Here is an 11,720-nt window from a genome sequence, read left to right on the forward strand (position 1 = left end):
CATCAAAAAAATAAAACAACTGAAAACATCTACCTGACAAAAAGAGATTATGGCTAAGCGTCAATCAATTTTATTCGTAATAATAAAATTGATAACAAAGGTGGCTTAGATTAATAAAAACTTGATTCATAATTCTCGTAAAATTTGCCGCTGATATAACTATCCAATCAATAAAATTAACTTCATACTTTAAAAAAATTGTTATGAAATTTTTCATTACAAAATTTACAGCGTAAAAATATTTAAAATTTAAAATTGTACAATAATTATCAGCGGCGTGTAACTCGTTTTCATGTTATTTTACATTAAGTTATATACAATTGCAAAAGAATTTTACAGTCTAAAAATGAAATGCATCCATTTCAATTACATGAATTTTAAGCTACTTTTGAATGATAAATTTTGAGTTGACAAAAAAAAAAGAAAAATACATTTTGTGATAAATTTTAAATTATATTAGTATTTCTTAACAGCGTGGTCCTGCCCTGAAGGGCAAGTAAGAACTTCACTTGGAATAGTCAAGGATGGACTTCAAATCAAATACAGTATATTAAGAAAGAGTACTTAATTGAGTCTGACACGTCTTGGGCGAGCTTAATCAAGAGCCATTATTTACTTTTACATTCGCGTTTTCCGACTCTTTCTTCGATCTTCATCAGCATTCCGACTCTTGACAATTCGACACTTTCTGGTTTTATTTATCTTTTACAGCGAGAGGGAGAGAGAGAAGAAGGGGCGAGAGAGAGTCGTGGGTGGTGGGTTGTGGGGTATAGATTCCTTGGTACCATGGCGTCACAAGAAAATTAAAGACACTTGTGTACTATCTTGGCACAGAAACCGCATTTTCATCACCCTTCTTCCTAACCTTTTCCTAATTTCCCTCTTTCCTTCTCTGTTTCGCGCATGCTTTTTGAGGCCGGCCCTCTCTTTATTTCATCTCACCACATCTCCTCCCCCGTCTTCCTCTTCCAGCTTTCACTATTCTCCCGCAATTTGCTAATTCTCTTCCTAATCTTTTCAAATCTCTCTTTGGACTCTCTATATCAGCCCTTTGTACTAAGTTAAGACTTTTGGCACTGAGCTGGGAATCATGTGAAATGCTTATGCAAGTTGGGGGTTTGCAATTCTGGGCTGGGTGTCTATGATATCGTGATAATCGTTTGGTAGATTTGCCGGTTTTGATTAAGCAGCCCTTGTTTGGATTTATGCTCTTGCTTCTGTGCTGTTTGGGTATATTTGACCCGGCGAATTGATGGATGAACTAGCTGTGGCAGCTTTCTTTTTCTCGGATAATGCTTTGTAGGTGTTTGATGTCTGTATCTTAGCAGGTGTGTTGAAGTTCTTGCCTGTTTATTTCAGTTTTCTTTTGCTGGGTATTTTATTCGGGCGGATTTGTAATCTGGGTGTTGTAATTTTGATAGGTTTTTAAGGGTTTAATTCATGGAGGCTAAATTTCGGGGGAAGAATCAGTATGTCTATGGACCTGTGGTGCCGGAAATGAAAGCGGTTGGAAATAGGAGTTTGGAGTGGAATTTGGAAGACTGGAAATGGGACGGAGATCTTTTCACTGCTAGTCCGCTAAATCCAGTTCCTTCTGATTGTAGAAATAGGCAATCTTTCCCAGTTGATCCTGAAATCCCTGCGAAAGCTAATCCTTCTAACATTTTATCTTCTAATTGGGATGACGCCAACCCAGAGAAAGGAAAGAGAGAATTGGAAAAAAGGAGGAGAGACGTTATGTCTGAAGATGATGAGATGAATGATGAAGCTGGCTGTCTAAATTTAAACCTTGGGGCTCAAATTTACCCCATCATGGAAGGGGATGAAAAAAGCGGAAAGAAGACAAAGATAGTTGGGAGTGGGACTACTTCAAACCGAGCGGTTTGTCAGGTGGAAGATTGTAGGGCCGATCTTAGTAATGCGAAAGATTACCACCGTCGGCATAAGGTCTGTGATATGCATTCCAAGGCCAGCAAAGCACTGGTAGGAAATGTTATGCAGCGTTTCTGTCAACAGTGTAGCAGGTCAGTTTGGTTACAAAGTCACTGTTTCTTGTGCAACTCCTTTCAGATTTATAATATGGTCATCGAGCTGTTACTTTTGTGGAAGGTTTAGTAGGGAAGATGAAAAATTTCACATTGTTGTCCGTAAGGGTTTTTCCAGTGCTCTCCTCCGCCTTTTATTGTTCTTCTCTCGTTTTCTTTTATTCAAGCATAGATAACTTAAAAAGGGGAAAATCTAGATATTTAAGGTTATATACGTATTGTATTTATTTCCATTCAAATCAAAATTAGCGGGTTTTAAATTAAGAAATTAGTTAAGAATGTTGACACCAATAGTTAGCTACTGGGTAACTAACGAGTATAAAAATCCACTTGTTTTAATTTGATTGGAAAAAACTACATCAAGCATTTAGGTTTAAGTACCTAGGTTTTTCCTAACTTAAAATATCATCAGATAGGTCTCCGTTTAAAGAGCTTTTACTTTGGCATTCCAATTAGATGTAGTTTTCTTTAAAAACCAAAAATAAAAAAATAAATTTGTGGCAGGTTTCATGTTCTTCAAGAGTTTGATGAGGGGAAAAGAAGTTGTCGGAGGCGTTTGGCAGGCCACAATAGGAGAAGGAGAAAGACACATCCTGATGCTGTCGTTAATGGAGGCTCCCTGAATGATGAAAGGGGCAGCAGCTATTTGTTAACAAGTCTTCTTCGTATACTGTCCAATATGCACTGTGAGTATTTGTGTAATTGAGAATCTATCTGCTTGGCACTGGCATTCTTCATATTTGTCTAACTGGCTGCCCAAGTAAGAAACTGAAATAATGCTTTTTCTTGTGTGCTATTCTTGGAAAGTTTGTTAATCATGGTGAATTTTGGTCAGAAGGGAGGAAATCTTGTTAGTAGTAGAGTTAAGTTACATTGGTTTTCCTGTTTCAGTCATTGGATAGCTTGTATTAGTCCCTCCTATTGTTGGTTGTATCGGTTATTCTATACTGAAAGTTTATTATTAATATTACTTCTTAGGTTGGCTGAACCTGTTGATTTTTATCTAACCTCAGGCATGTAGAAGTTATTACTAGCAACTGTGTATGAAACACCTGAAAACTGAACTAAAAGACATAATCTGTGTTGAGTTCTTCGGGATGTTTGGTGTGCATTTACGTCAATTATAGGCAAATTAGGACCGAATCACATTATTAGGTTTACACTAACAGGTATAGAAATGTGCTTTCCCTTGTTACCGTACTCATAAATATAATCAAGATACTAATCAGGGGAGTGAGTGATGTCTTGGAATTATAGTTGTGGCTTGATTACGTGTTATTGCTTACTGAGTGTTGTTGTAGTTTGGGTCATTCCAATGGAGAAGATGTCAAAGGCTTAGTTCATGTAACTGGGAGTGGGATTGTTTAACTTAAACTGTTTAACTGGGCTAGTTGGAGGCATTCCTATAGAACTCCAGGCTCCAAAACAACAGGGCTATGGCCCCTTGGGGGTTGGTCACCTAATTTCTGGAATCCAATGAGGAGCCATGTTGAAATTGACGTGTTTAATTTTATTTTGTGATGTTTCCATATGCCCTCCTTTTAACTTTTGGGCATATTTTATCACATTACTAGAGGAAGCTTGAATGCTTAGCCAGATAGTCAATGTTTGTTTTGCTGATGCATTCCTTAAGAGTTTAACTGTATTTCGAGCGTATACTTAAGTGTTTCTGCTGTTTGGACTTTTTCTGTCTTTCCATATCATATGGGGTGTCGTCATTGGCATATGAATTTAATTCCGAAGATTTTGTCTTCTATAAATTGCAGCAAATGGCTCAGATGCTACTAGGGACCAAGATATTCTCTCTCATCTGCTAAGGAATCTGGCAAGTCTGGCTGGTACAATCAATGGAAGGAACATAAGCTCCTTATTGGAGGGATCCCAAGGTTTGGTGAATGCTGGAACATCTGGAACTTCCGAAAAAGTGCCTAATCTAAATTCAAATGGCTCTGAACCCATCAGATCTCCTGGTTCTTCCATCAAGACAGATAATGGTCTCAGCAGTCGTGACCCTCCAAAGCCTATGGGACAGTCTGAGACAGTGCCTGCATATGATATGGCGCAAAAATGCTTACCTTCAGGTGATGTTGGGGTTGGAAGTTTAAAATCTCCTTCAGGATCACAGCCTTCAAATACGCTTCTGTCAAGGGATAACCCTCCACTCCAATCAGTTGCAGCAGAAACTACAATTAGAAGAAACGGTTTAAATCACATTGACCTCAATAATGCATATGATGACGTGCAAGATGAAGCCGAGAACCTTAGGAAGTCTCATCCACCGGGGCCTTCGGGTATTGGGTCTTTTGATCATCCTTCCTGGTTACAACTTGACACTCAAAAGTCAAGTCCACCACCGACAAGCAGAAACTCGGATTCAACCTCCTCTCAGTCACCTTCTAGTTCTAGTGGAGAAGCTCAGGTACATTTTGGAAGTATTTTAAGTTCTTTTCTTGATATGCTTCTATCATGTATTGAAGAAGTAGGGTTTTGCAAATGCTTATTCCAAATCACTGTTTAAATATCCTATCTTGATTGGTGTTTGGCAAAAACATTTGACTGTGCCTTTATTCTTACTGTCTTCTTGCCCCTTTGGAGTTCTGCTTTGGGGCTTTTTTTCCATCAAGCTCACCGAATTTAGGTTTATTATGTCAGTTTCATTTACCTTTCCATCGGTAATTGTTTATTTTGGCATGAGTTGGGTTCTTGTTAATATGTTGATCTTATAGGCCTTCATTATGTTTATTGGCGTAGATATTTTGTTTTAGTAAATAGTGATTTGTTTATTGTTTTCAGACTCGCACGGATCGAATTGTTTTCAAACTCTTTGGGAAGGATCCAAATGATTTTCCTCTTGTTCTTCGATCACAGGTACTTTCTGTACTCTGAAATTTCTTTGAATAATTATGGCATTGTTTCTTTCTGCAACATTTGATTTGTGGTTTGTTTTGAGCACCAGATTCTCAGCTGGTTATCCCACAGTCCCACAGAGATCGAGAGCTATATTAGGCCAGGCTGTATCATATTAACAGTTTATCTCTGTCTAGAAAAATCTGCATGGGAGGAGGTATGGTTTTGTATGATGTCATGGATGTCCAATTCTACTGACATCATTGGAAACATTATTTAAATCTGCTCAATGCTATATGGCAATGCAGCTCTGCTGTAATTTAGGACTCAACTTGAAAAAGCTTCTTGCTGCATCAAATGATTCTTTCTGGACGACAGGGTGGGTGTATACAAGAGTGCAGCATTCTGTAGCTTTTCTGTACAATGGTCTGTTCTCTCTCTCTCTCTCTCTGTGCGTGTGCGTGTGCGTGTGCGTGTTGTCTTTTTAGTACAAAATACGAGCAGCAGCAAAAACTTCTATTATTTTCCTCTGTTAACTAGAATTATTATTTCTTTTATCTCTCCTGCAGGCCAGGTTGTCTTAGACGTTCCCTTGAGCCTTAGAAGCCCACAACACTGTAGGATTTCATGTGTTAAGCCACTTGCTGTTTCTTCAATGGCAAGCACTCAATTTCTTGTCAAAGGTGTCAACCTTTTCCATTCTAGCACAAGGTAAATCTCTGCTTCGTCCTCTACATTACCCGAGTTATCTCTTTTGCTCCTGCCCATAAACTTGACCGGATGGGTGATTGAAAGATAAGCTACGTTAATTTACATAATATTATATAAAATATTTATCTGGATGCCTAAATAGGTTTGAAAGTGACGAAAATGAAACATTACCTTAATTTCTTGGAAATAATATTGGTTTGCAAGTTGATTATGTACTTTTTTTTTTTCCTGTTTCTATAATTCAGTAAGTGGGGAAGTTCTGGATATTGTTTCAGGTGTCAAAACAAATGAGATTGGTTTAGAATTAATCCGTTCATGTTGTTTTCAGGTTACTCTGTGCACTTGAAGGAAAGTATCTCGCACAGTATAGTTGTTGTGACTTGATTGATGGTGTTGATCCAGCTATTGAACATGATGAGCATCAGTGCCTTGGGTTCGCTTGCACTATACCGAGTGTTACTGGGAGGGGATTTATTGAGGTAGCATCTTGCTCCCAACACCCCCCCCCCCAAAAAAAAAAAAAAAACGCGCCTTCTAATACATGTTTGCGTTTGCTGTGAAAGTGCTGTTTCTGCAGAAACCACGTTTTCATGATTTTCAATGCAGAAGTGAACATGCTGTTCTGTTTCTGCGGAAACCACATTTCTATGGTTTTCAATGCAGAAGTAAACATGCTGTTAAGTTAAACTGGATATGCTAAAAGATGCATAGATTAGCAAGATAATCAAAATGCATGTCTATATATGTGATTGTGACTCACTAAAGGCAATCTGTCCCTATAAAGCCTAGATCACCGAATATGGTTCCCCAGATCAAAATGCATGTCTGTATATGTGATTGTGACTCACTAAAGGCAATCTATCCCTAGAAAGCCTAGATCACCGAATATGGTTCCCCTGAGTACGACAATATGCAAGTGGAACATTAAAATGACACAAAAAGTATTGGCAAATAATTTCTTTCCATTTGCTAACTTGTGAAGGATGACTTTCATCCTCTAATTTGGCTATGTTGATCTTAGGTGGAAGATTTTGGTCTTAGCAGCTGTTCCTTTCCTTTTATTGTTGCGGAGCCAGAAATTTGTGCAGAGATCTGTAATCTGGAGAGTGTGATTGAGGCTGCTGAGATCTGTAGAGATGTACGGATGAGAAGCAAACAAATGGAAGAAAAGACTCGAGCCTTGGATTTCGTACAAGAAATGGGTTGGCTCCTTCATAGAAGTCGCATGAAAGCTAGGTTGGGTCCCATGGCACCTGTCCAGGATCTGTTTCATTTCAATCGGTTCAAGTGGCTTGTTGACTTCTGCATGGACCATGATTGGTGTGCTGTGATGAAAAAGCTTCTGGACATTATGTTTGAGGGTACTATTGATGCAGGAGAGCATGCCTCTGTCGAGCTTGCATTGTTAGACCTGGGTCTTCTACATAGAGCTGTGAAGAGAAATTGCAAGCCTATGGTGGAACTACTGCTGAAATTCGCACCAGTCAAATCTTCAGATGATGAAAGTAAGGACAAAGAAGTTGCCAAGTACTCTGACAGATTCTTATTTAAACCTGATAGTGTTGGCCCTGCTGGTTTGACTCCGCTTCATGTTGCGGCAAGCATGCATTGCTCAGAAAATGTGTTGGATGCTTTAACTGATGACCCTGGAATGGTATGTTCTTTCCTCAGTATGCTTACATTTTCTCGGTTTTCATTATAGAGAGGCTGACATGGAACAGACTGCAATTACATTTCCTATCCAAAGAAAATTATGTTGAGAGGTTTAGGATGTCAGTACATGTTTTTTTTTAACCTTAGGTAGCAAGACTCACTGGTTATGGCATTGGTCAGGTGGGAATCAAGGCTTGGAAAAGTGCCCGGGACAACACAGGTTTGACCCCAGAGGAGTACGCATCCATGAGGGGCTACCACTCCTACATTCAACTTGTCCAGACAAAAGCAAGCAAGAGAAGTGATGAAACTCATCATTATGTGCTTGACATCCCACCTTCCCTTGTAGATAGTAACACAAAGAAGAAGCAAAGGTCATCATCGAAAGTTTCAAGCTTGCAAACCGAGAAGATTAAAATGGCAGCAGCAACGATTGCACATCAGTGCGGACTGTGTCAGCACAAGCTGGCTCGTCACAGCACGAGGACAGCACTGGTTTATAGGCCAGCAATGCTATCAATGGTGGCCATTGCGGCTGTATGTGTCTGTGTGGCTTTGCTCTTCAAAAGCTCACCCCAAGTTTCTTATGTCTTCCAGCCCTTCAGATGGGAATCATTAGAGTATGGCTCAATTTAGTGTTTTTGCATATCAGGTGTTCTTTTGCAGCAAGCCTGCAATTTGTTTCTTTCATCCCTCATCTTCCTCCTCCTCCTCCCCCCTTAATCTTCTAACTTTTTGAAATGTGGGAGTCATAGTTATTGGTATATATAATATATATACATCAATGGCAGTTTTAGCTGTCATGAAAATATTTAGATGAGGGTGACTTCTTCAGCAATTTATGTTTATAATTGAGTAACTCATGCTATGGTATAAGGAATGTATGTAGTGATAGGATTGAGCTTGTAGAAATGTAGGAGAATGCCTTGTATTAGTCGAATAATATGAAAAGGGGTTTTCTGATGTGGGCTGGTAATATTAGTTATTAATGAGCTCGATTCCTTTAATTTTTTTTTCCTTTAACAATTGTAGCAAGTTTTTATTGATTTTGAATATGATATGCTTTATCTGACTCCTAAATGTTGTTATATAATGGTGTGGCGTTGAGAAACGAAGAACTAGTGCATTGAGTTGGCAAGGCTAATGTTGAGAAGCAAGATGGTACGCAACAAATATTATATTTTCAATAATATTTAGTATTCTAAACTAATTTTTTACGTAATTTTATTTTGAAAGTAGTTTTCTCACTAGTATTTTAACTTTAGAACAATCAGTGTTAATTAAAAAAAAAAACGAAATGTTGAATGTTGATTTTTTTTTTTTAACACGTATTGTAGATATATAATGAATTTCACATGATTATTCACCATCACCAAATCGCGATAATAGTGCGCTGAGGCTTAACAAAAAACCAGTACTCAAGGTCAAGACCACAAAAAAAAAAACCTAAAATGTCGTATGCAAAACATGATAAATCATTGTACTTCTCCTGTTATAAATATAATACTCTTATAATAAAGATATTATATTTAGGATCAGAGGAGTATCATCGTATCATTTTTTTAACCATATGACTTATGAATAATCAAAAACTAAGTCATGTAAGAAAAATATCTAATACTAACCTTAGTCTTTAAGATAAGAGTTAGATAACTTATTTAGAGAGATTGAAAAAATTAATTAAATTAATTATTTGTAACAAATACTATCTCCGGTCCTAATTATAAGAGCTAGTTGACTAATTTGAGGAGATTAAAAAAAGTTAGATTAGTTATTTGTAATAAATAGATATTGTCTTTCCTAAAACATCCTTGCTAATCAAGTGTATTGGCTGGAACTACTATTGTTAGAAGGATTATCATAGAAAAAATACATAAATGTGAGAGACAAAGTGAATTAGGCTATTATATTTAGGATTAAAATAAAAGACAAACAAGATCTTATATAAAGAACCGGAGATAGTATGTGTTAACTTTCTTAAATTATCGTTATTTAATCATGTATATTGGAACTTCAATTAGGTGGACATACTTTACAATTAATAAGAGTTTTTTAAAAAAATAAATTATAAATTTGAAAAAAAACACACGCGCAGGCGTATAGCATCAGGCGCCGTGTTCTGAATATACATGATAGTGATAATTGAGAAAGACAAGGTGAGAAGAGTAATTTGAGAGCTAGGATTTTGGGCAGAAGGGTAAGGCCAGCTCTGGGCTGAGGAGCGAGGACGCAGCACTGAGCTTCATGCTTTCCCATGGCTTCAATTTCTCTCTCCTTCTCTTCTTCCCTCCTTCCCTCCCCAATTTCTAAGGACAAATGCAAGATCCACCATATCCCTAATCCTGTAACCCACAACCCACCCCTTCGGATTATCCGCTGCGCCACTGCGTCTCCATCGTCGAAAACTTCTTCTTCTTCCTCCTCTTCGGTCGCTAAAAAGAGGCACTGGAAAGTAGGTGAATTTCCGGGTGTTTCCAAAACAACTTTACCTGGCAGTGAGAGGAGGACTCCAATTAAGAATGTGAAGAAGAAGCTGGACCGAAAGGTCAAGGCTAAGGCGTGGGTCAACACCGTCACTGAATGCTTGGCTGATAGAATTGATAAAAAACAGTGGCTTCAAGCTCTTGAGGTAACTCGGTGTCTCTTTCTTGAATTTGCTTCACAAATTAAGCATCTTTCTCTTAATATCTTGTTTACAACTCAAATGTGTAATGTTGTGCACAAGTTTTGATATTTTTTATATGCCAATAATCGTTGTTGACGTGGATATGTATATAAAGCAGTCGACACTCAACAATGACTCGCTCTGCGGTTAGTGTGACACAAAATTAAATATACATGGTTTAAGTGTGGTTTAAAGTGTTGCATTGCGAATGATAAAGGTAGTGACTAGTGAGCGCGATAAGGTTTCATTTTCATCTATCAATGCTTTAGAGTTTATATCAAATTGAGGTTTCTAGACTTTATTCATTTAGACTAATCTCGTGGCTGGTTTTTCCAATTGAAATTATTGTGAATTACTAATAGCTGAGATGACAATTTTCTATATGGCAACATATGGGTTAAATAATCTAAATGTGCAGGTATTCGAGATGCTCAGAGAGCAACCCTTTTACCAACCAAAAGAAGGGACTTACATGAAACTCATTGTATTGCTTGGACGATGTGGCCAACCTCAACGTGCACATCAGCTTTTCAACACTATGGTTGAAGAAGGTTGTCAGCCTACTTCTGAACTTTACACGGCTTTGCTCGCAGCATACTGTCGCAACAATCTTATTGATGAAGCATTTTTAACTCTTAATGAGATGAAGAAGCTCCCTCTTTGCCAGCCTGATGTTTTCACTTACAGTACTTTAATTAAAGCTTGCGTGGATGTTTTGAAATTTGATTTGGTTGAGTCGCTGTATGAAGAGATGGCGGAAAGGTCTATCACCCCAAACACTGTCACTCGAAACATTGTCTTAAGTGGATATGGCAAGGCAGGGAAGTATGATCAGATGGAGAAAGTGCTGTCAAATATGCTGGATAGTACAACGTGCAAGCCTGATGTGTGGACAATGAACACAATCATCAGTATCTTTGGTAACAAGGGCCAGATTGATATGATGGAGAGATGGTATGAAAAGTTTCGAAATTTCGGGATAGAACCAGAAACACGCACTTTTAACATTTTGATCGGTGCTTATGGAAAGAAAAGAATGTATGATAAAATGTCCTCTGTGATGGAGTATATGCGCAAGCTTCAATTTCCCTGGACAACTTCAACTTATAACAATGTGATCGAGGCATTCGCAGCCGTCGGGGATGCTAAACACATGGAATATACATTTGATCAGATGCGTGCTGAGGGTATGAAAGCTGATACCAAGACTTTCTGCTGCCTTATCGATGGTTATGCCAATGCAGGTCTCTTCCATAAAGTAATTAGCAGTGTTAACTTGGCTAAGAGGTTTGAGATACCTGAGAATGTCTCATTTTACAATGCCATCATCTCTGCATGTGCAAAGGCAGAGGATTTGATCGAGATGGAGAGAGTTTTCAACCGTATGAAGGATAACCAGTGCCAACCAGATGACACTACATACTCTATCATGATTGAGGCCTACAGCAAAGAAGGTATGCGTGACAAAATTTACTATTTAGAGCAGGAAAAGCAAATGAACACTGAGGATATAAACAGTGGGTAAGCTAGTGAATGAAATTCATTTTGTTCCTACTTAGAATTCAGAGTGCACTACATCCATACTTGTAAATGTCCTTCAATTTTTTCCTTTTTTTTTTTTTGGGGAGCAGCTCTAGTCTTTTTTCTTCCCTTTTGACGTTGAATGAGTTATCAGTTGAGTAATGAAGCTCCATTTTCTGGATGAATTATCAGAAGTCCTGCTTGACTTTGCTTTTCAAGTGTAGTTTTACTTTGGCATCCGTTGTACTTGGCAGATGATGGAATTTGGGTTGTTCTTT

General features: G+C 38.0%; 2 protein-coding genes across 2 annotated transcripts; both read left to right on the forward strand.

Annotated features, from left to right (window-relative positions):
* Window positions 1-1,070: 1,070 nt before the first annotated feature.
* Window positions 1,071-8,263, forward strand: LOC114746623 (squamosa promoter-binding-like protein 12). Its single transcript, XM_028934851.1, has 11 exons — window positions 1,071-1,328; window positions 1,422-2,024; window positions 2,550-2,731; window positions 3,812-4,464; window positions 4,839-4,913; window positions 5,002-5,109; window positions 5,201-5,318; window positions 5,462-5,603; window positions 5,932-6,082; window positions 6,625-7,257; window positions 7,437-8,263. The coding sequence occupies exons 2-11, from the start codon at window positions 1,441-1,443 to the stop codon at window positions 7,890-7,892; spliced, it is 3,102 nt and encodes a 1,033-aa protein (XP_028790684.1). The 5' UTR covers window positions 1,071-1,328; window positions 1,422-1,440; the 3' UTR covers window positions 7,893-8,263.
* Window positions 8,264-9,449: 1,186 nt separating this feature from the next.
* On the forward strand, window positions 9,450-11,720 carry LOC114746624 (pentatricopeptide repeat-containing protein At3g06430, chloroplastic-like). Its single transcript, XM_028934852.1, has 2 exons — window positions 9,450-9,885; window positions 10,340-11,720. The coding sequence occupies exons 1-2, from the start codon at window positions 9,511-9,513 to the stop codon at window positions 11,444-11,446; spliced, it is 1,482 nt and encodes a 493-aa protein (XP_028790685.1). The 5' UTR covers window positions 9,450-9,510; the 3' UTR covers window positions 11,447-11,720.

This window comes from Neltuma alba, unplaced genomic scaffold, assembly GCF_004799145.2.
Source record: "Neltuma alba isolate B1F8T4 unplaced genomic scaffold, ASM479914v2 tig00005079_pilon, whole genome shotgun sequence".
In the NCBI taxonomy this organism is placed as follows: Eukaryota; Viridiplantae; Streptophyta; class Magnoliopsida; order Fabales; family Fabaceae; genus Neltuma; species Neltuma alba.

Coding starts and splice junctions, on each gene's coding strand:
- LOC114746623 (XM_028934851.1), top strand. CDS start 1,441: ATGGAGGCTAAATTTCGGGGGAAGAATCAGTATGTCTATGGACCTGTG. Junction 2,732..3,811: donor TATACTGTCCAATATGCACT/GTGAGTATTTGT, acceptor TATAAATTGCAG/CAAATGGCTCAGATGCTACT. Junction 5,319..5,461: donor TGTAGCTTTTCTGTACAATG/GTCTGTTCTCTC, acceptor TCTCTCCTGCAG/GCCAGGTTGTCTTAGACGTT.
- LOC114746624 (XM_028934852.1), top strand. CDS start 9,511: ATGGCTTCAATTTCTCTCTCCTTCTCTTCTTCCCTCCTTCCCTCCCCA. Junction 9,886..10,339: donor AGTGGCTTCAAGCTCTTGAG/GTAACTCGGTGT, acceptor CTAAATGTGCAG/GTATTCGAGATGCTCAGAGA.